Raw genomic sequence first — 13752 nt, forward strand, 5'->3', positions numbered from 1 at the left:
AATGTGGGGAACTGAATCATGTTAGATGTTTGAGTCCATACCAGTTAACATTCCTCAAAATCTCTACCTTGTTTACATAAACAAACTTAAGCATTTTTTGTTCACTCCTTAATTTTACCCCTAATGGCACTTCACTCTTCACCATCTTAGAACAACATGTATGTCCATTGTCTGTTCTGCACTCATTACTTCTGTGGAATTGTTCATTTGAAATGAGTCCACTTTTACTGGTAGGAGAAAAATAATGAGAAAAATGGCTGCTTTTTGGCTTTTTCTTATTGTGATAAGGAAGACAATTATGTGTAATCTAAAAATAAAAAAGGCATTTTTCATATATTTTTATACATATTCAAGAAAATACAGTTTAGGCAACAACTCTGCATTGCCTCCCAATGCTTCTTTGTTCTAGAAAATTCCTCTGCTTCCTGGTAGTATCAATGCCACCACACACTTAAGCTCAGTCTACATGTAATCTCCAACAGAGTTTCATGGTATTGAAAAGAGGCTTTGTGTTGTTTTCCAGAAATCCCTGAAGATTTGCACTCAGGAGCATTCAACTCTGTTAATAGTTCTAATCTTGGCACATTTGGGGCTAGAGTGGAAGCTGCCTGCTGGTCCTTGCTGCACCCTGAGGCATCCCTTCCATTTGACATTTTAAAAACATTAAGTTGCTACATAGAGGCAGAAGAATACTGCTTCAGAAGCCAAATACTAAACTACAGTCCTTGCATCATTGTTTATTTAAGATGAACAAGTTGAAGAGCAAAAACAGAATTTTAAAAAGTTAATCCCTCTGAACTTTCACACTACAAGAGTTGTAAATTGCCTGTCTTTTCCCTTCCTATGGCTTTGCAGGTTTTCCCAAATAGCACTTATCCTGAATTTGGCATGCATATGCCAGAGAAGGCAAGCAGTTATGGGAGATAGTCACAGTGAGAAGGGTGTTAGTGTATGAAAAAACAGATACTTTAAATATTATTTTTAAATGTAGTTAATTTTAGATATTTATTGACAGTACATGAATGTGGCCAGGGAAGAATTTTAAGTTGCCATTGATTGCTTTTTAGTGTTCTTTTGAGTAGATCAAATGATTACCTATCTCCACGTCTTTATTGATGTGTTTCAGAAGGTGAAGAAGAATGGAAGGTTATAAAAGGGAAATTTCTAGCCATCAATGCAGTAAGTATGAGCTGTGCCTGTCCACGAAGTCCAAAAGGCCTTTCACCAGCAGCTCATTTGGCAGATGGTTCAGCAGACCTCATTCTAGTTCGGAAATGCTCCAGATTTGATTTTCTACGGTATCTTGTCAGACACACAAACCAAGATGATCAGGTGTGTATTCCTTTTGACAGTGTCTATCAAAGGTGTAAATACTGGTATTTTTACAGGACAGAAATGATATCTATAAAGCAGGTTTGTTTGGTTTTTTTAAATTTATACATTTTGGATGATGCAATCTCAGCATGTGCATCATGGAAAAAAAAAGCGGCTTAAAACATTTTACCAAAGTCAACTCCTTGGCCATAGCATTTTAACAAAATTCCACTTTTGCCAACTGAATTCAGTTTTATAACATTTTCCGTGTATTTGCTGTTTGAACAATACTTGAAGTTGTTTTATCACAACTGTGCCCTCATGTAGTTGTCATGAAAAACTGCTCATGGCACAAAAAACTACTCACAGCATGAATAGCTGAGGGAGATGTGGTGAAGAATAATAAATCACTTTTGGAAACTGTATAAAAATGTGGTTTAGAATTAAGTTACCAGAACTGCAATTTGATTGTAAACTGCAGGCCTTTAGCAGTATTTTACTACATATTAGTGACCAGGATGAGCTTTATGCATTCAGCTTGAAAATTATTTCTTGCATGTGTTGTAGCTGTCAGGCAGGAAGATTCATCACTGCTTTGGATCATAATATCTCTTGAAACTGAGCTATGACTCTGACTACTAATATGTGACTACACATATTTAATATTTGTCGCAACCTGATATTATTAACATCTTCTGGAAATTACCTGAACAATGGAGTAATATCATATCTAGTGCATAAAAGCAATAAAAAATCTCACAAGTTTATGATGCTAGGCTTCTTCCACTGTGAAAGAATTAGTATAGATTCTTCTTCCTTTATTTCCAACTTATGAATGTGTCCATATTTGTCCTTCCCACTGTTCTCAATCTCCTCTTCCCTTCACTCCTTCTCATTCACTGTTCCCTTGATATTTTCGGTCAATTAAAGCCATCCCTGGCTACCTTTCAAATTGGCAGTAACATTTACCAAGGGACAGCATTCTGCTAAGGCTTGAGACATGAGAGCTCAGGTGCTCTCTGCATAGACACAGGTGACAATGCAGCACCAGCATTTGCCCCTCAGCAGTTTGGACCAGCACACTGTTTAGCGAGCCCCTTTGGGTCCAGGAGCCACTGCTTCCAAGCACAGAGTTTGATGAATTCACAGTTCATTTATGGTTAAAAGCTGAGGGAACTTAAGACTTCATAGGTCTCTCCATGTTTGCTTTTTCTCTGTCATTATGGCCATTTCCTTTCCAATGCTTCCCATTTCTCTCTGGGATATGCTGGTTTTGCAGTGGAGATAAAATGCAAGTTTGTACACACGTCCTTATCTCAGGTTAGTGTCCACCATAAAAACCCTTCTTGGGAAGCCCTTCTTGAAAACTTCAGGAAATGTGAGATAAAAAAAAAAGGGTGACTGTACATCAGTACAGATTGGTTTTCACATTTGCTTCCCTGTCATCCCTTTCCTGCAGACACAGACAGACATACTCCATGGCCTTTGCTAAATGACCTGTCTGTATTCCATACAGATTGCTGAATAGTTAGCTCTGTATGTGTTAAATTGCTTTCAGGGCTGATGGGGGCATCCCTTAATTTATTTTCCCTTCAATTAATGATGCCTGTTTTAAAGCATTTGTTCAATATTGTAGTGTAAATCTGCAGCCTTGGTTTTAAGAGCAGTCTTCTAACTGACCTGCTTTTTCTAGCTGAATTAACTAGTTAAAATTATTTTATTTTTTTGGAATGTAATGGGAAGGGCAGGTGGGAACACCCAGGTGCATCCCCCAAAGGGGGCAGGTTTGACACTGTTCCCTGTAAGACTGTGGATCTGTTGCATCATTTTTGCATCATGTACAGTGCTCTGGTGCAGGGTCTGGGGACCCCTTTGAGGGTGGCCTTTCATGGGCCATGATACCCCCTCTGCTGTCCCTCATGTGGATGTCCCTTGGATGTGCCTTTCCTGGGGTGAAGGGCCCCTGGAGCTCCTCTGCATAGCAGAGGGTGGGCATTCAATGATTCTGACCAGAGGCTTTTTCACCACACACCCAGATTCTCTCCTCCTCCCCAGTTTGATGTGTGGGTCTGTTGGAGCCTGGCAGCTGATAGCCCAGGGCTGTGGTGTCCAACCCGAAGATGCTGGGTTTAATCCTCCTGTGAAGGTATTCTACCCCAGCCCAGACCTGAGTCTCTTATCTCCATCAGCTTGCAGTCCAGGGCCTCAGTCAGGAGGCAAATTCAGGGTGGGATGGTCTTCCATGCAGCTGTTGTTATACAATTTTGCTATAATGGGCACTATACAGTGACCATTGAGAAGTAAAGTTTCATTTTGACTTTATTTTTTTTGACTTGTGCAGTTTTTCGAAAGCAAATATCACTTTACACCTCAGGTGAGCTTCTCTAGAAAATTGGAGTGGACAGACTTTCCTGGTGTACAAAATGCTGCATACTGAGTAGCTTTACACATCAAATTATTTAATTATAATTGCCTTTTTTTTTTTTTTTTTTTTTTTAGTTTGATTTTCCATTTGTAGACGTTTATCGGGTTAAGTGTTTTCAATTTGCATCAAAGCTTTCAGAAGACAACGAAAGCAATGTCATAGACATTGGAAAAAAACGTTTTGGCCAGTTCTGCAGAGATCATCCAGCCTGTTGCTGTAATATTGTTAATAGCACCTGGAATTGTGATGGAGAAACTCTGGATAGTTCAGCAGTTGAAGTGAGGTAAGCTTCGATTTTTCTGTCTATATAGCAGAACACATGAAGCCTTCTCATTGATTTTAAAGATGCTTATAAAGACAACCCAAAAAGATGCCTGTGCATAGCAAATTGGAGTCTTCTGATAATAAACCTAAATATTTTTGTTACCATTTTGAATCCTTTCCAGAGAATTCTGCAGTTATGTATGTTGTAAATGATCGCTCTGAGTGAAATGGATGGCTCTATCTTTGAAGTCATACTTACTTCTTAGAAACTGTTATTATGTATTTAAAGTGCAGAAAGTGAAGATGGTTTTGAAAGGATTCTTTTTAAATGTGTGGAATGCCTCATTACTCTGAGCAATAGCTTTTCCTATTTGCTTAAGTAAACATCTTTGCTTCACAGAAATACTGAGTATGTCCCATACTTTGTGGTTTTTTTGCACACAGCACAGTCTTATCTCCAGTCTCCATATATGGAGAAAGGATTTTGCAGTTGTGCAAATAATCAAATTAGAAAAAAAGTTTGTGAAATTTGAAAGGGTTTTTTGGTTAGTTTTTGTTATTGTTGTTGTTGTTTGGATTAGTTTTGGTTCCTTGTTTTGTTTGTTGTTTTTAGAACAAAGGGAACCAGACCCATAATGTTTACATACAAGTGTGTTGCATTAAAATATAATCCCTTAGCAGTCTAAAGGTGAGTTTTATAAATGCTGTATATTGTACAAGAATGACTCATCTAGGTGCCCATAGAACTTCTTGTGTGGACAAGGGGCATAAAAGAGGATACATGAAAGCCTCCAGCTCTCTTGGCAGGGAAGGATTTTATCTAAAATGAGGGTGTGGTTTCTGTAGTCAGGAGTAAGAAACTTTGTCCAGCTGTTTGAAATTAATGGATTATTAGAATTAAATATGTGGTACCCATTTATTTCTTACTAATTTCCATATTTTTCAGGGTTCACTGCCAGTTATTGAAACTGTTTGCAAGGGGAATTGAGGAAGACTCTAAAGATGAAGCTGCCCACAGCCAGAGTAGCATTGAACAATTACTATAGACATTGTTCCTCCAATGGGGAGAAGAAAAAATAAAAGCTCAAGGAAATTGAGTAAATATGCATTTTAGTCAAATTGACGAGTATTTTAAACTTCTAGATTTTTTTATGGCTTCACTATAATTTTAGACATCTTACTGCATTGTGTCATTAAAAAAAAAAACATTGTAATCATTAAAATATATATTGGAGCAATGTAATCTGTTAGAAAAGATGGGCTTGGCCTATATCTGTGTATTCATGATGACTGATAAATTCTCTTTGCTTTTCTAGAGAGCTAATTTAGTTGTGTTGCAATAATATCTAAATGTTATGAAACATTGGACTTCCCACTGGCACCAAGATAAGACATTTTCAGTGTCTGAGAAGATGTATTCTGCTGGGAGTGTTATGTAATTGTGTGTGGCTTAAATGCAGGACAACAGTGTTGTCATTTGCTTTTTTTTTTCTTTTTTTGTTTAATTAAAATCTTTCATTTTGTAATTCTGACAATACCTTGCAACTTATCAATGCAATTCAAACACACATTCCTGGCTTTAAGTAATAACAATAATAGTGTACAGATATTTGAAAAATAAAAGCACAACTATATACAGGTCACACCTCATCCTATATATTCTGTCTTTGAAGGTTTCCTTGCATCATGCTTTTTGGGATTATAAAATGTTTTATGACTGTTTGGGTAATACCAAATATCACACAGTGCAACTGAAAAGTCTTACAAGCCGATTTCAGGAGTACTTGTATAATATCAGGAAGGCACAAGAAAAGAAAATATAAATAAGTTCTCAAACACCAGCAAGTTTCAGTTTTTAAAAATATCTGATAACATATTAAAAGCTTCCCTCTTCACAATTCTCTGGACATTCTACTCCATATGTTAAAATGTCTTTGCAAAATAAGATGTTGAAGTGTTAAGTGTAGAAATGTGATTTGATGATTGAAAATCCTCAAAATAATTTAACTAAATATGAAACAAAATCATTTGCTTTGTGAAGCCAAGGGAAGAAACTGGCATCTGACAAATCATGAATTCACTGTGCTGATTGGTTTTTATAACAAAAAAACATTAGACTCTCATATAGAGCTATGGAGTGATTATTTAAGTTGTATATAGTTTTGTATATTGTGGCAAATACATGTTTTGTGTCCAGGGCTGGGGCTAACTTTTGCTCTTCTTGTACAGGCTTATTCCTGTTTGAAGACAGAAGTTAGCCCCTGTTCTGTCTTTTTTTAAGTGTTTCTTTAAGTTTAAAATTATCTTTAAAACTAACTTCATCTGAGGTTTTTTTTGCGTCCAAACAGCTGATGATTCTGTATTCATGTCTATTTATTGGTACTTCTGTCATCCAGTTTGTGTTAGTTTCATGTCTCTTATATGTGGTCAGTGTAAGCCATGGTGATTGGTCATTTCATTACTGAAGCACTTGAATATTGTTAGAAATGGCAGGTTATTTTTTTTCCTTTAAAGTTATTTACATTCCAGTTTTGTGTATTATAAAAATTGTGTTCTAATATCTTTGCTACAAAGTATTACTCATATTGCTCTATATGGAAAAAAAAACACTTGCAAATTATATTTGCCTCAAGTACAATCATACAATGTTTAGGAACTTTATTTTGTTATATAGTATTTCAGGAAAATACTTGAATACTTTTTCCAAAACTACTGCTCTTTGCTTTCCTTATTAATGCAATGAGTTGAAATGTTGATTCATCCAATGTTTTTCTGACACTTCTACCACAGGTGTTACATATACTGTATTTTTAAAGCCATGTTTAATAAGTGAAATAGTACTTTTGAACTAACATTCAGTTGAAAATGAAATTATGCAGTTCTTCAAATGTGAATATTTTTTGAAAATGTCATTTGTTTAAAAATGTCTCTGATTATTGTGGTTAATCCATTAATATTGTGAGAGTACCACAATACTCTTCAAAGTTACAGTAATTCTTGTGCAGGAGGTAATGGTGCACACTCAGCTTACCAACAGTTTGAGGCATTGCAGCTATCCAGAGCACATTCTCATCAGTGAGAACTGGAATAAATACTAACCAGCTCTTTCCATTAATTTACTAGCAAGTCATGAGAGACCCCTACTTGAAAAAATCTCATAGTGAATGTATATTGAAATGCTTTGAATATTTGAGTATCTGCAACTGAGTGCTTGATGTTTCCAAAGAAAGCCACAGGTCTCCTTTATGAAAAAAGCCACCAGAAAAGGATGAAAGATCATGGTATAGTATGGTAAGGAAGTGTGAAGTAAATAATAAAGGTATTGCAACATAATAAAATGTAAAGGTCATAGGTAATAGAAAAGCTGCATAGTTGCATTTGAATAATTATATTTATAGCATATTAAACTAGTAAAGCACCATATGTGAGTTGTATGACATGTCCAGTTTATTTTTAAGAGAGCTGTGTAAGTAATGTCTTCTTACATTTTAATTCTAGGGATTTTTTTTTTCTCCAAATATAATCTTAGTATGGAAATTATGTATAGGAAAACTAGCTTTGATTTTTCTTTTTTCCCAATCTTGCTGGCTTCAAGATTAGAAAATGTGTTCTGTTTTATGATGCTAGGGCATTTCATTAAAGAAATAAAACTGCATTGTACAACAGCACATTGTTTTTCTTCTTTTCACAACTTGATTTGAAAAAAAAATCTCACTTTGATAGAAATCTGGCAGTAGTATGCTTAATGTAACCACTGTGAGCAGATCAAACAAAATGAAGGCCAAACACAGTAAAGCAATTCATAACCTTCCAGTTGGGTTGACAACAGCTTTGTGGCAAGTGTGAGTGTGAACACTGAGAGTGGAGGAAAGCAACTAGTGAAGCTGGACTTAGGCTAATACTAAGCATCTCTAAAAGGGTAAACTGAACATAAAACTTACTATAATGCAGGTATTTAGTTGTAATTATTGTGGAAGTAAAAGAAACTGCTGTTCTAAGAAGCGTAACTATGTATTATAGTATAAATAGTGTGGTAAATAGATGAGGGATCTTAGAGTTTTGTTGCAATAATTGCTACAGATGGAAGTACGTATTCTAAGAAGTAAAAATGTTCATTGTGTATAAGCAATGGGCATAGAAGGAGAACATGCTTTTCAGCACTGCAGACACTTCTGCTTTTGAAGTGTATTGTTTTTGTGTGGCAAGGGTTTGGTAGCTGGGGGGCTGCAGGGGTGACTTCTGGATGAAGGCAGCAGAGGATGCCCCCGTGTCAGACAGTCTTTTCCCCAGCCAGCTCCAAGATGGACCTGCCAAAGCTGAGCTCATGAGATGGCATTGCTAAGAACTGCTGTGATAAATAAGGAAGGGTAAAAAGTGCTGCTCAACAGCTGTGAAAGGAGTGGAAAATAAACATCCGGTAGACACTTAAAGTCAGTGAAGAAGGGGGAGGAGGTGCTCCAGGCACTAGATGAGATTGCCCTGCAGCCTGTGGAGGACCTCACACTGGAGCAGGTAGATGTGCCCCCAGGAAAGCTGCAACTCGTGGAGAGCCCATGCTGAAGCAAGTTTCCTGGCAGGGGCTGCAGCCATGGAGAGGAGCACATACATGAGTGGGTATTTTTCACAGGAACTGTGGCCTGTGGGGCATGCTTCCCTCCTCAGGAGGGAGAAAGAAGTAGGGGAGAGGAAGTGTTGAACTCACTAGAACCCCCACTTCTCCATCCCCCGGCACTGCTCAAGGCAGGGGGAATGAGGAAGAAGGGTCAGATGTAAAGTTGAGCATAGGAATGAGGCAGAGAGGGAGGAGAGGAGGTGGTGCACTTAGATTTGGGTTTATTTCTGTCTTACTCCGGTATTGATTGGCAATAAATTATATTAATATTCCCCAAGATTACTTCATTTTGCCCCTGACTGTAATTGCTGAGAGGGCTCCCTGTCCTTAGCTTGACCCCTGAGCTATTCAATCATTCTTTACCCTGTCCTGGCAAGGATAACCTAGAATCAAAAATTTCTCCAAACATGTGTCTTGCAATTCAAGTATTAGAATAATAGAATCTTAGAACCATTTAGGTTGGAAAAGACCTTTAATATCATAAAGCCCAATCCTTAAACCAGCACTGCCAAGACCATGTCCCTGAGGGCCACATCTACACGTCTTTTAACTACCTACTTTTAACTGTCCAGGGATGCTGTCTCAGCCACTTCCCTGGACAGCTTGTTCCAATGCTTGATAATCCTTTCCATGAAAAAGTTTTTCCTAATACTGAGTCTAAGCCTCCTCTGACACAGCTTCATAGGAGCTTGGATTGGAAGGGACTTTAAAGATCAACTTGACTCTAAAGCTATTTCCTCTTGTGCTATTGCTTTTATGCAGAAAAGGAGACTGACCTCCACCTGGCTACAAGCTCTTTTCAGGTAGTTGTAGAGTGCAATAAGGTTCCCCTGAGCCTCCTTTTCTCCAGAATAAACAACCCCATCTCCCTCAGCAGCTCCTTACCAGACTTGAGCTCCAGACACGTCCCCCAGCTCTGTTGCTGTTCTCTGGACATGATCCAGCACTTCTTCTAATGAGGGGCTCAGAACTGAACACAGAATTCATTTCCCTAGAACTACTGCCTTAATCTCCATGAAGTAGATGAGTAATAGGAGTTCATCACTTTTGTTCTCATTAGTGACATTGTTCTTATTTCGACTTTCAACAGGAGAGTTAAGTAATTTAATAGCTTCTAACCAGTGTTTAAGTTGCAGTAAATTAGTTCTGTCCATAATGAAGGAACAGTCTTCCCAGACTTCTCTTACCCACTTTCATGTACATGATCTACATCTCACAAAAGCTTATGCATGTTCTTAATTAATACATGACTAGTCCAATTAAATAGAATGGGGTGGGGCATTCATTCTTCAGTCATGCCTTTCAAATACTTTGCAATGAGAGAATTAACTATTTTTCTTAGTCAATTTCCTGCTGTTGAGAAATTTTTCCTAATATGTACCTACCAAAATTGCCAATGAGGTTGTCTTCAAAAAATGTTAGCTCCTTTGTGACTCTTGCATGTCTAAAAAGATGATTTGCTCTTGTTGGTAGCTGTTTTACCTAAGGTGCAATTTTCTGGCTTATTTTATAGAAATCCTCCAGCAACAAATAAAATTAACAGTTTTTAATTTTTTTTTTCAATATTTCAATAGTATAGGACAGGAAAAATATAAGTGGAAAAATAATTATTTATAAAGGAAAACTACTGAACAAATAACAGAAGAGATGCAAATTAAAAAATCCATGAAGACTAAATTCTGGAAAGGATGAAAGAGAACAACTGCAAAACAAATATTGAAGAAAAAAAATAAGAAAACAAAATACAGATTTTCTTTTTCCATTTTTTCTGCTGGAAAGCTTTGCCTGGGTACATGTACTGTAACTGCACAGTAAAGCTAGCACTAAAGGTTTGAGTAGATTGCTAGAAGTTTGACTATTTACAACTGGTAGAGAGAATAAAAGCTTCATCACTGTTATGAAGACATATTTCTTAAAAAATGCTGTGTCACCCTCTGTATTTCTACTCACAAACTTTACCATAACAGCAGCCTAGCTAGAAGAGCTGCTAAAGGAGAACTGTAAAAGCAGCTTCATGGTTTCCTGTAGCAATATGAAACATTCTGAAATGACTGTTCAATTTAATCTCCCAAATATTGTTTTTCATGTTAATATTTAGCAGCTGTATTTTAGGAAAGGGGAGACTGGACAACTAGAAGAAATGCTGGGTTAGTGTTTCAATGCTGCTGAGGTCAAGATGGTGGGATAGCAACTCACCCCAGCCAAGGGTCTGTCCCAAAAATCTTGTAACATCAGGAGAAGTCCCCACAGAAAATGCTTCCCTGCAGAAATACCTGTGCAGTTCCTAGAACATGTTTGTGTAATCTGTTCTTCTGAGCTTTCAGTGATGGATATTCAGCAAAGCAGATTAGCTATCAAAACAGATTTCTTAAAGGTTTTTAGTTAGAAAGTCTTGGTCACTCAGCTGAATCTCCGTTGCTGTATTTACACATGGGCACAGAGAGCAGATTGTTGCCTTTGGGGAATTCACTCCCTGGGCTATTCTGTTGCCTCTCAGTCTCCTGTTCTCTGCCTAAACAGTGTTCCTATTCAGACAGAGAAGGAAAAACCCTACAATAGTCAAGTACTTATTGATATGAAAACCCACTTGAAGCAGATTTTTGTTTACTACCAAAGGGGCTCTGTAGAAGAGAGCTGGTACTGACAGGGTTGCTTTAGAATGAGTAGCTGCATAAAGTCTTCAATCAAATCAGATACTGTTTCCTACCTAGATACCATGTTTTCACAGAATGCTGTTTAAAGCTCTGATGGATGCATTTAAGGTAGACATTTCCCCTCAGCAATACCTATCAGATAAACAACTGCTCTGGGGATTACTCTGCTGGTAGATGCTGCCCTGCCCCTAGACCAAAGAACAACCCCATAAGTTGGAGTCTCCCATTTCCATTGTGTCTCACAGTATTTGAATTTTCTATAGAAAACAGGCAAAACCGGAACACTTGGGTGTTGCCCTGATTGTAATTTTCTAGTAAAGACTTTCAGAAAATCCTCAACACCTTGGTGGTTGGGTTGGGAAAGAGTAAACATAGGCATATTCTTTCACCAGAACAGCAGATAGTATATTTGTTCTCCTCTGTGTGCAGGCAAAGCTTTGAGCCAACAGAAGAATTTGTAATTTTTCCTGCATTAAAGAGTTTACAGACTCAGTGGAGGAAGGTGAGGTGGGGAAGAAGCACAAGGTTGCTACTTCCTGTGCTCAGGGAGTCCATGCTGAAGCTTTTGTGGTGGGAACACCAGGCACTAATGCATGGACCAGTGCAGAAGAGGGATGCAGTGAGCAGGAATATCCAAAGATCACTGGCTATGCAGACTTGGCAGTCCAAACTCACCCACCCAGTAAATAAAGCATTGCACCATAGCTGTGTCAATTGCTCAGGCTTGGGACTGAAGGCCATTGCTGTCTGCCCTGCCTTCATTTGTTGGAGGAAATTTCACTAGTTTGGGATAAATCTGTGCTGTAACACTGCTATCAGAAAGCACAGCAGGAATTTATTAGCAAAAGTGACTGTGTTCAGTGTTTTCACTGGAGCTAAAACAGAGGAAAAAGGAGGCCAAGAGAGGGTTGTTGATTCACACTGCCCTTACACAATACAATACACTGCACTTGCCCACACAAAACCTCACATTGCACATGCAAGGGGAATTGGAGGCTATGGCTGCTTGCACTGGTTTCTACCAGGAGTTCTGGTTTCTACCTTCCAGCAAAGCTACTGAGATACCAGAACTCTGTTCTCTAATTGGCATGGGCAGTGGCTAAGGAGTGAATGTTAATCCCATTTAAAAGCACAAATAGCTGCTTTTGAATTCTCTTCAGTTCCAGGACACCACATGCATCCTACAGTAGTGACAGCCAGAGCTTCCAGTGGAGTGGAAAATGCCTTCCTATGCAGTTAATTCAAGGTATCAGTGGAAGGAACTACAGTTACTGCAGTTTTAGTGTTTTTCCTGAAGCCACTCAGGTGGGAATGCATCTCTGCTATATTCAGAAAGATTGGGCAACTCACATTGGGCTATAATGACCCCTGCTGTGCCCTTTCTACTGACATCAGCTGGTGCCTTAGACAATACCAACAGGCTGTGGGCCATGTGAAGGTGTAACTGGCTGACATCCATCAGGAAATGAGGTGGCCATAATCTTTGAGCTGGGGCCTCAGACATTTTATCAGAAGAGTGCATATTGTTGATGACTATACAGTTGTTGTCTTTCATACACATTGAAATGTGTGCTGGGAACCCAGGAGGAAGAGGTGGGTATCTCCATGGCTGGGCAGCTACTATGGGTGAGCAGGGGTGACATGTGGCCCTCAGGAGCACCAATGTTGAGCATGCCTGGCGAAGGACCTCGTGTCAGGATGTGCGCAGCGTTGATGGCTCTGACACAAGCCATGCTCTGCCTCTAGAATGCAGACGTGACACTGGGAGCAGACAGAACAGCTCCTACAAAACAGAGGAGAGGGCAGAGATGGTGTTAACAATGTCTGTAATGGACTTGGTGACTGTGCACTGAGCTGCAGGGGCTGAGCACAGCCAGCTCACTGAAAGCAATGAGGCCTGGAAGCCAGTACTCTGGCAAATCAGGTCTTGATCTAAAAATAAAGCATTTGTAGGTGGGTATGTTGTACTAGAAAGGCTGAAAGGTCCTGATGCAAGTCCCAGATCACTAAGACATAGCAAGCCTGATCTCATGAGCGGTGGCCTCCAGCAAGTTACTCATGCTCCATTTTAATGGCTTGGGCAGCATGGCTTCTGAGATGCTCTGGGGCACAGCATGGTGGCTTTTCTACCTACCTAAAGCTCTCTCCAAGCTCCTGTTTGCTAATTTGCCTTTCTCTTCTCGCAGCCAACTAGGCCTTGAGGAGAAGCCATATGAAGAATGGCTGAGGTCACTTGGTCTGTTCAACCTGGAGGAAACTGAGGGAGACCTCACTGCATTACAACTTCCTCATGAGGGGAAGAGGAGGAGCAGACACTGATCTCCTCTCTGCAGTGACCTGAGGGAGTGGCCTGAAGCTGTGTCAGGGGAGGTTTAGGTTGAATATTAGAAAGAGGTTCTTCACCCAGAGGGTGGTTGGGCACAGGAACAGGTTCCCCAGGGCAGTGGTCACAGCACCAGCCTGACAGAGTTCTAGAAGTGTTT

At 39.1% G+C, this 13752-nt stretch overlaps 1 protein-coding gene across 3 annotated transcripts in view; it reads left to right on the forward strand.

Moving 5' to 3' along the window:
* Positions 1-7671, forward strand: part of CERK (ceramide kinase) — a 43841-nt gene extending 36170 nt beyond the window's left edge. For all 3 annotated transcript variants that reach the window (XM_053978254.1, XM_053978255.1, XM_053978256.1), the window contains exons 11-13: positions 1127-1332; positions 3814-4022; positions 4950-7671. In XM_053978254.1, the coding sequence (XP_053834229.1) occupies positions 1127-1332; positions 3814-4022; positions 4950-5049 (515 nt within the window). In that variant the 3' untranslated portion in view covers positions 5050-7671. The remainder of the gene's footprint in view (positions 1-1126; positions 1333-3813; positions 4023-4949) is intronic.
* The last annotated feature ends 6081 nt before the right edge of the window (positions 7672-13752 follow it).

This window comes from Vidua macroura, chromosome 5 (assembly GCF_024509145.1).
Source record: "Vidua macroura isolate BioBank_ID:100142 chromosome 5, ASM2450914v1, whole genome shotgun sequence".
NCBI lineage: Eukaryota > Metazoa > Chordata > Aves > Passeriformes > Viduidae > Vidua > Vidua macroura.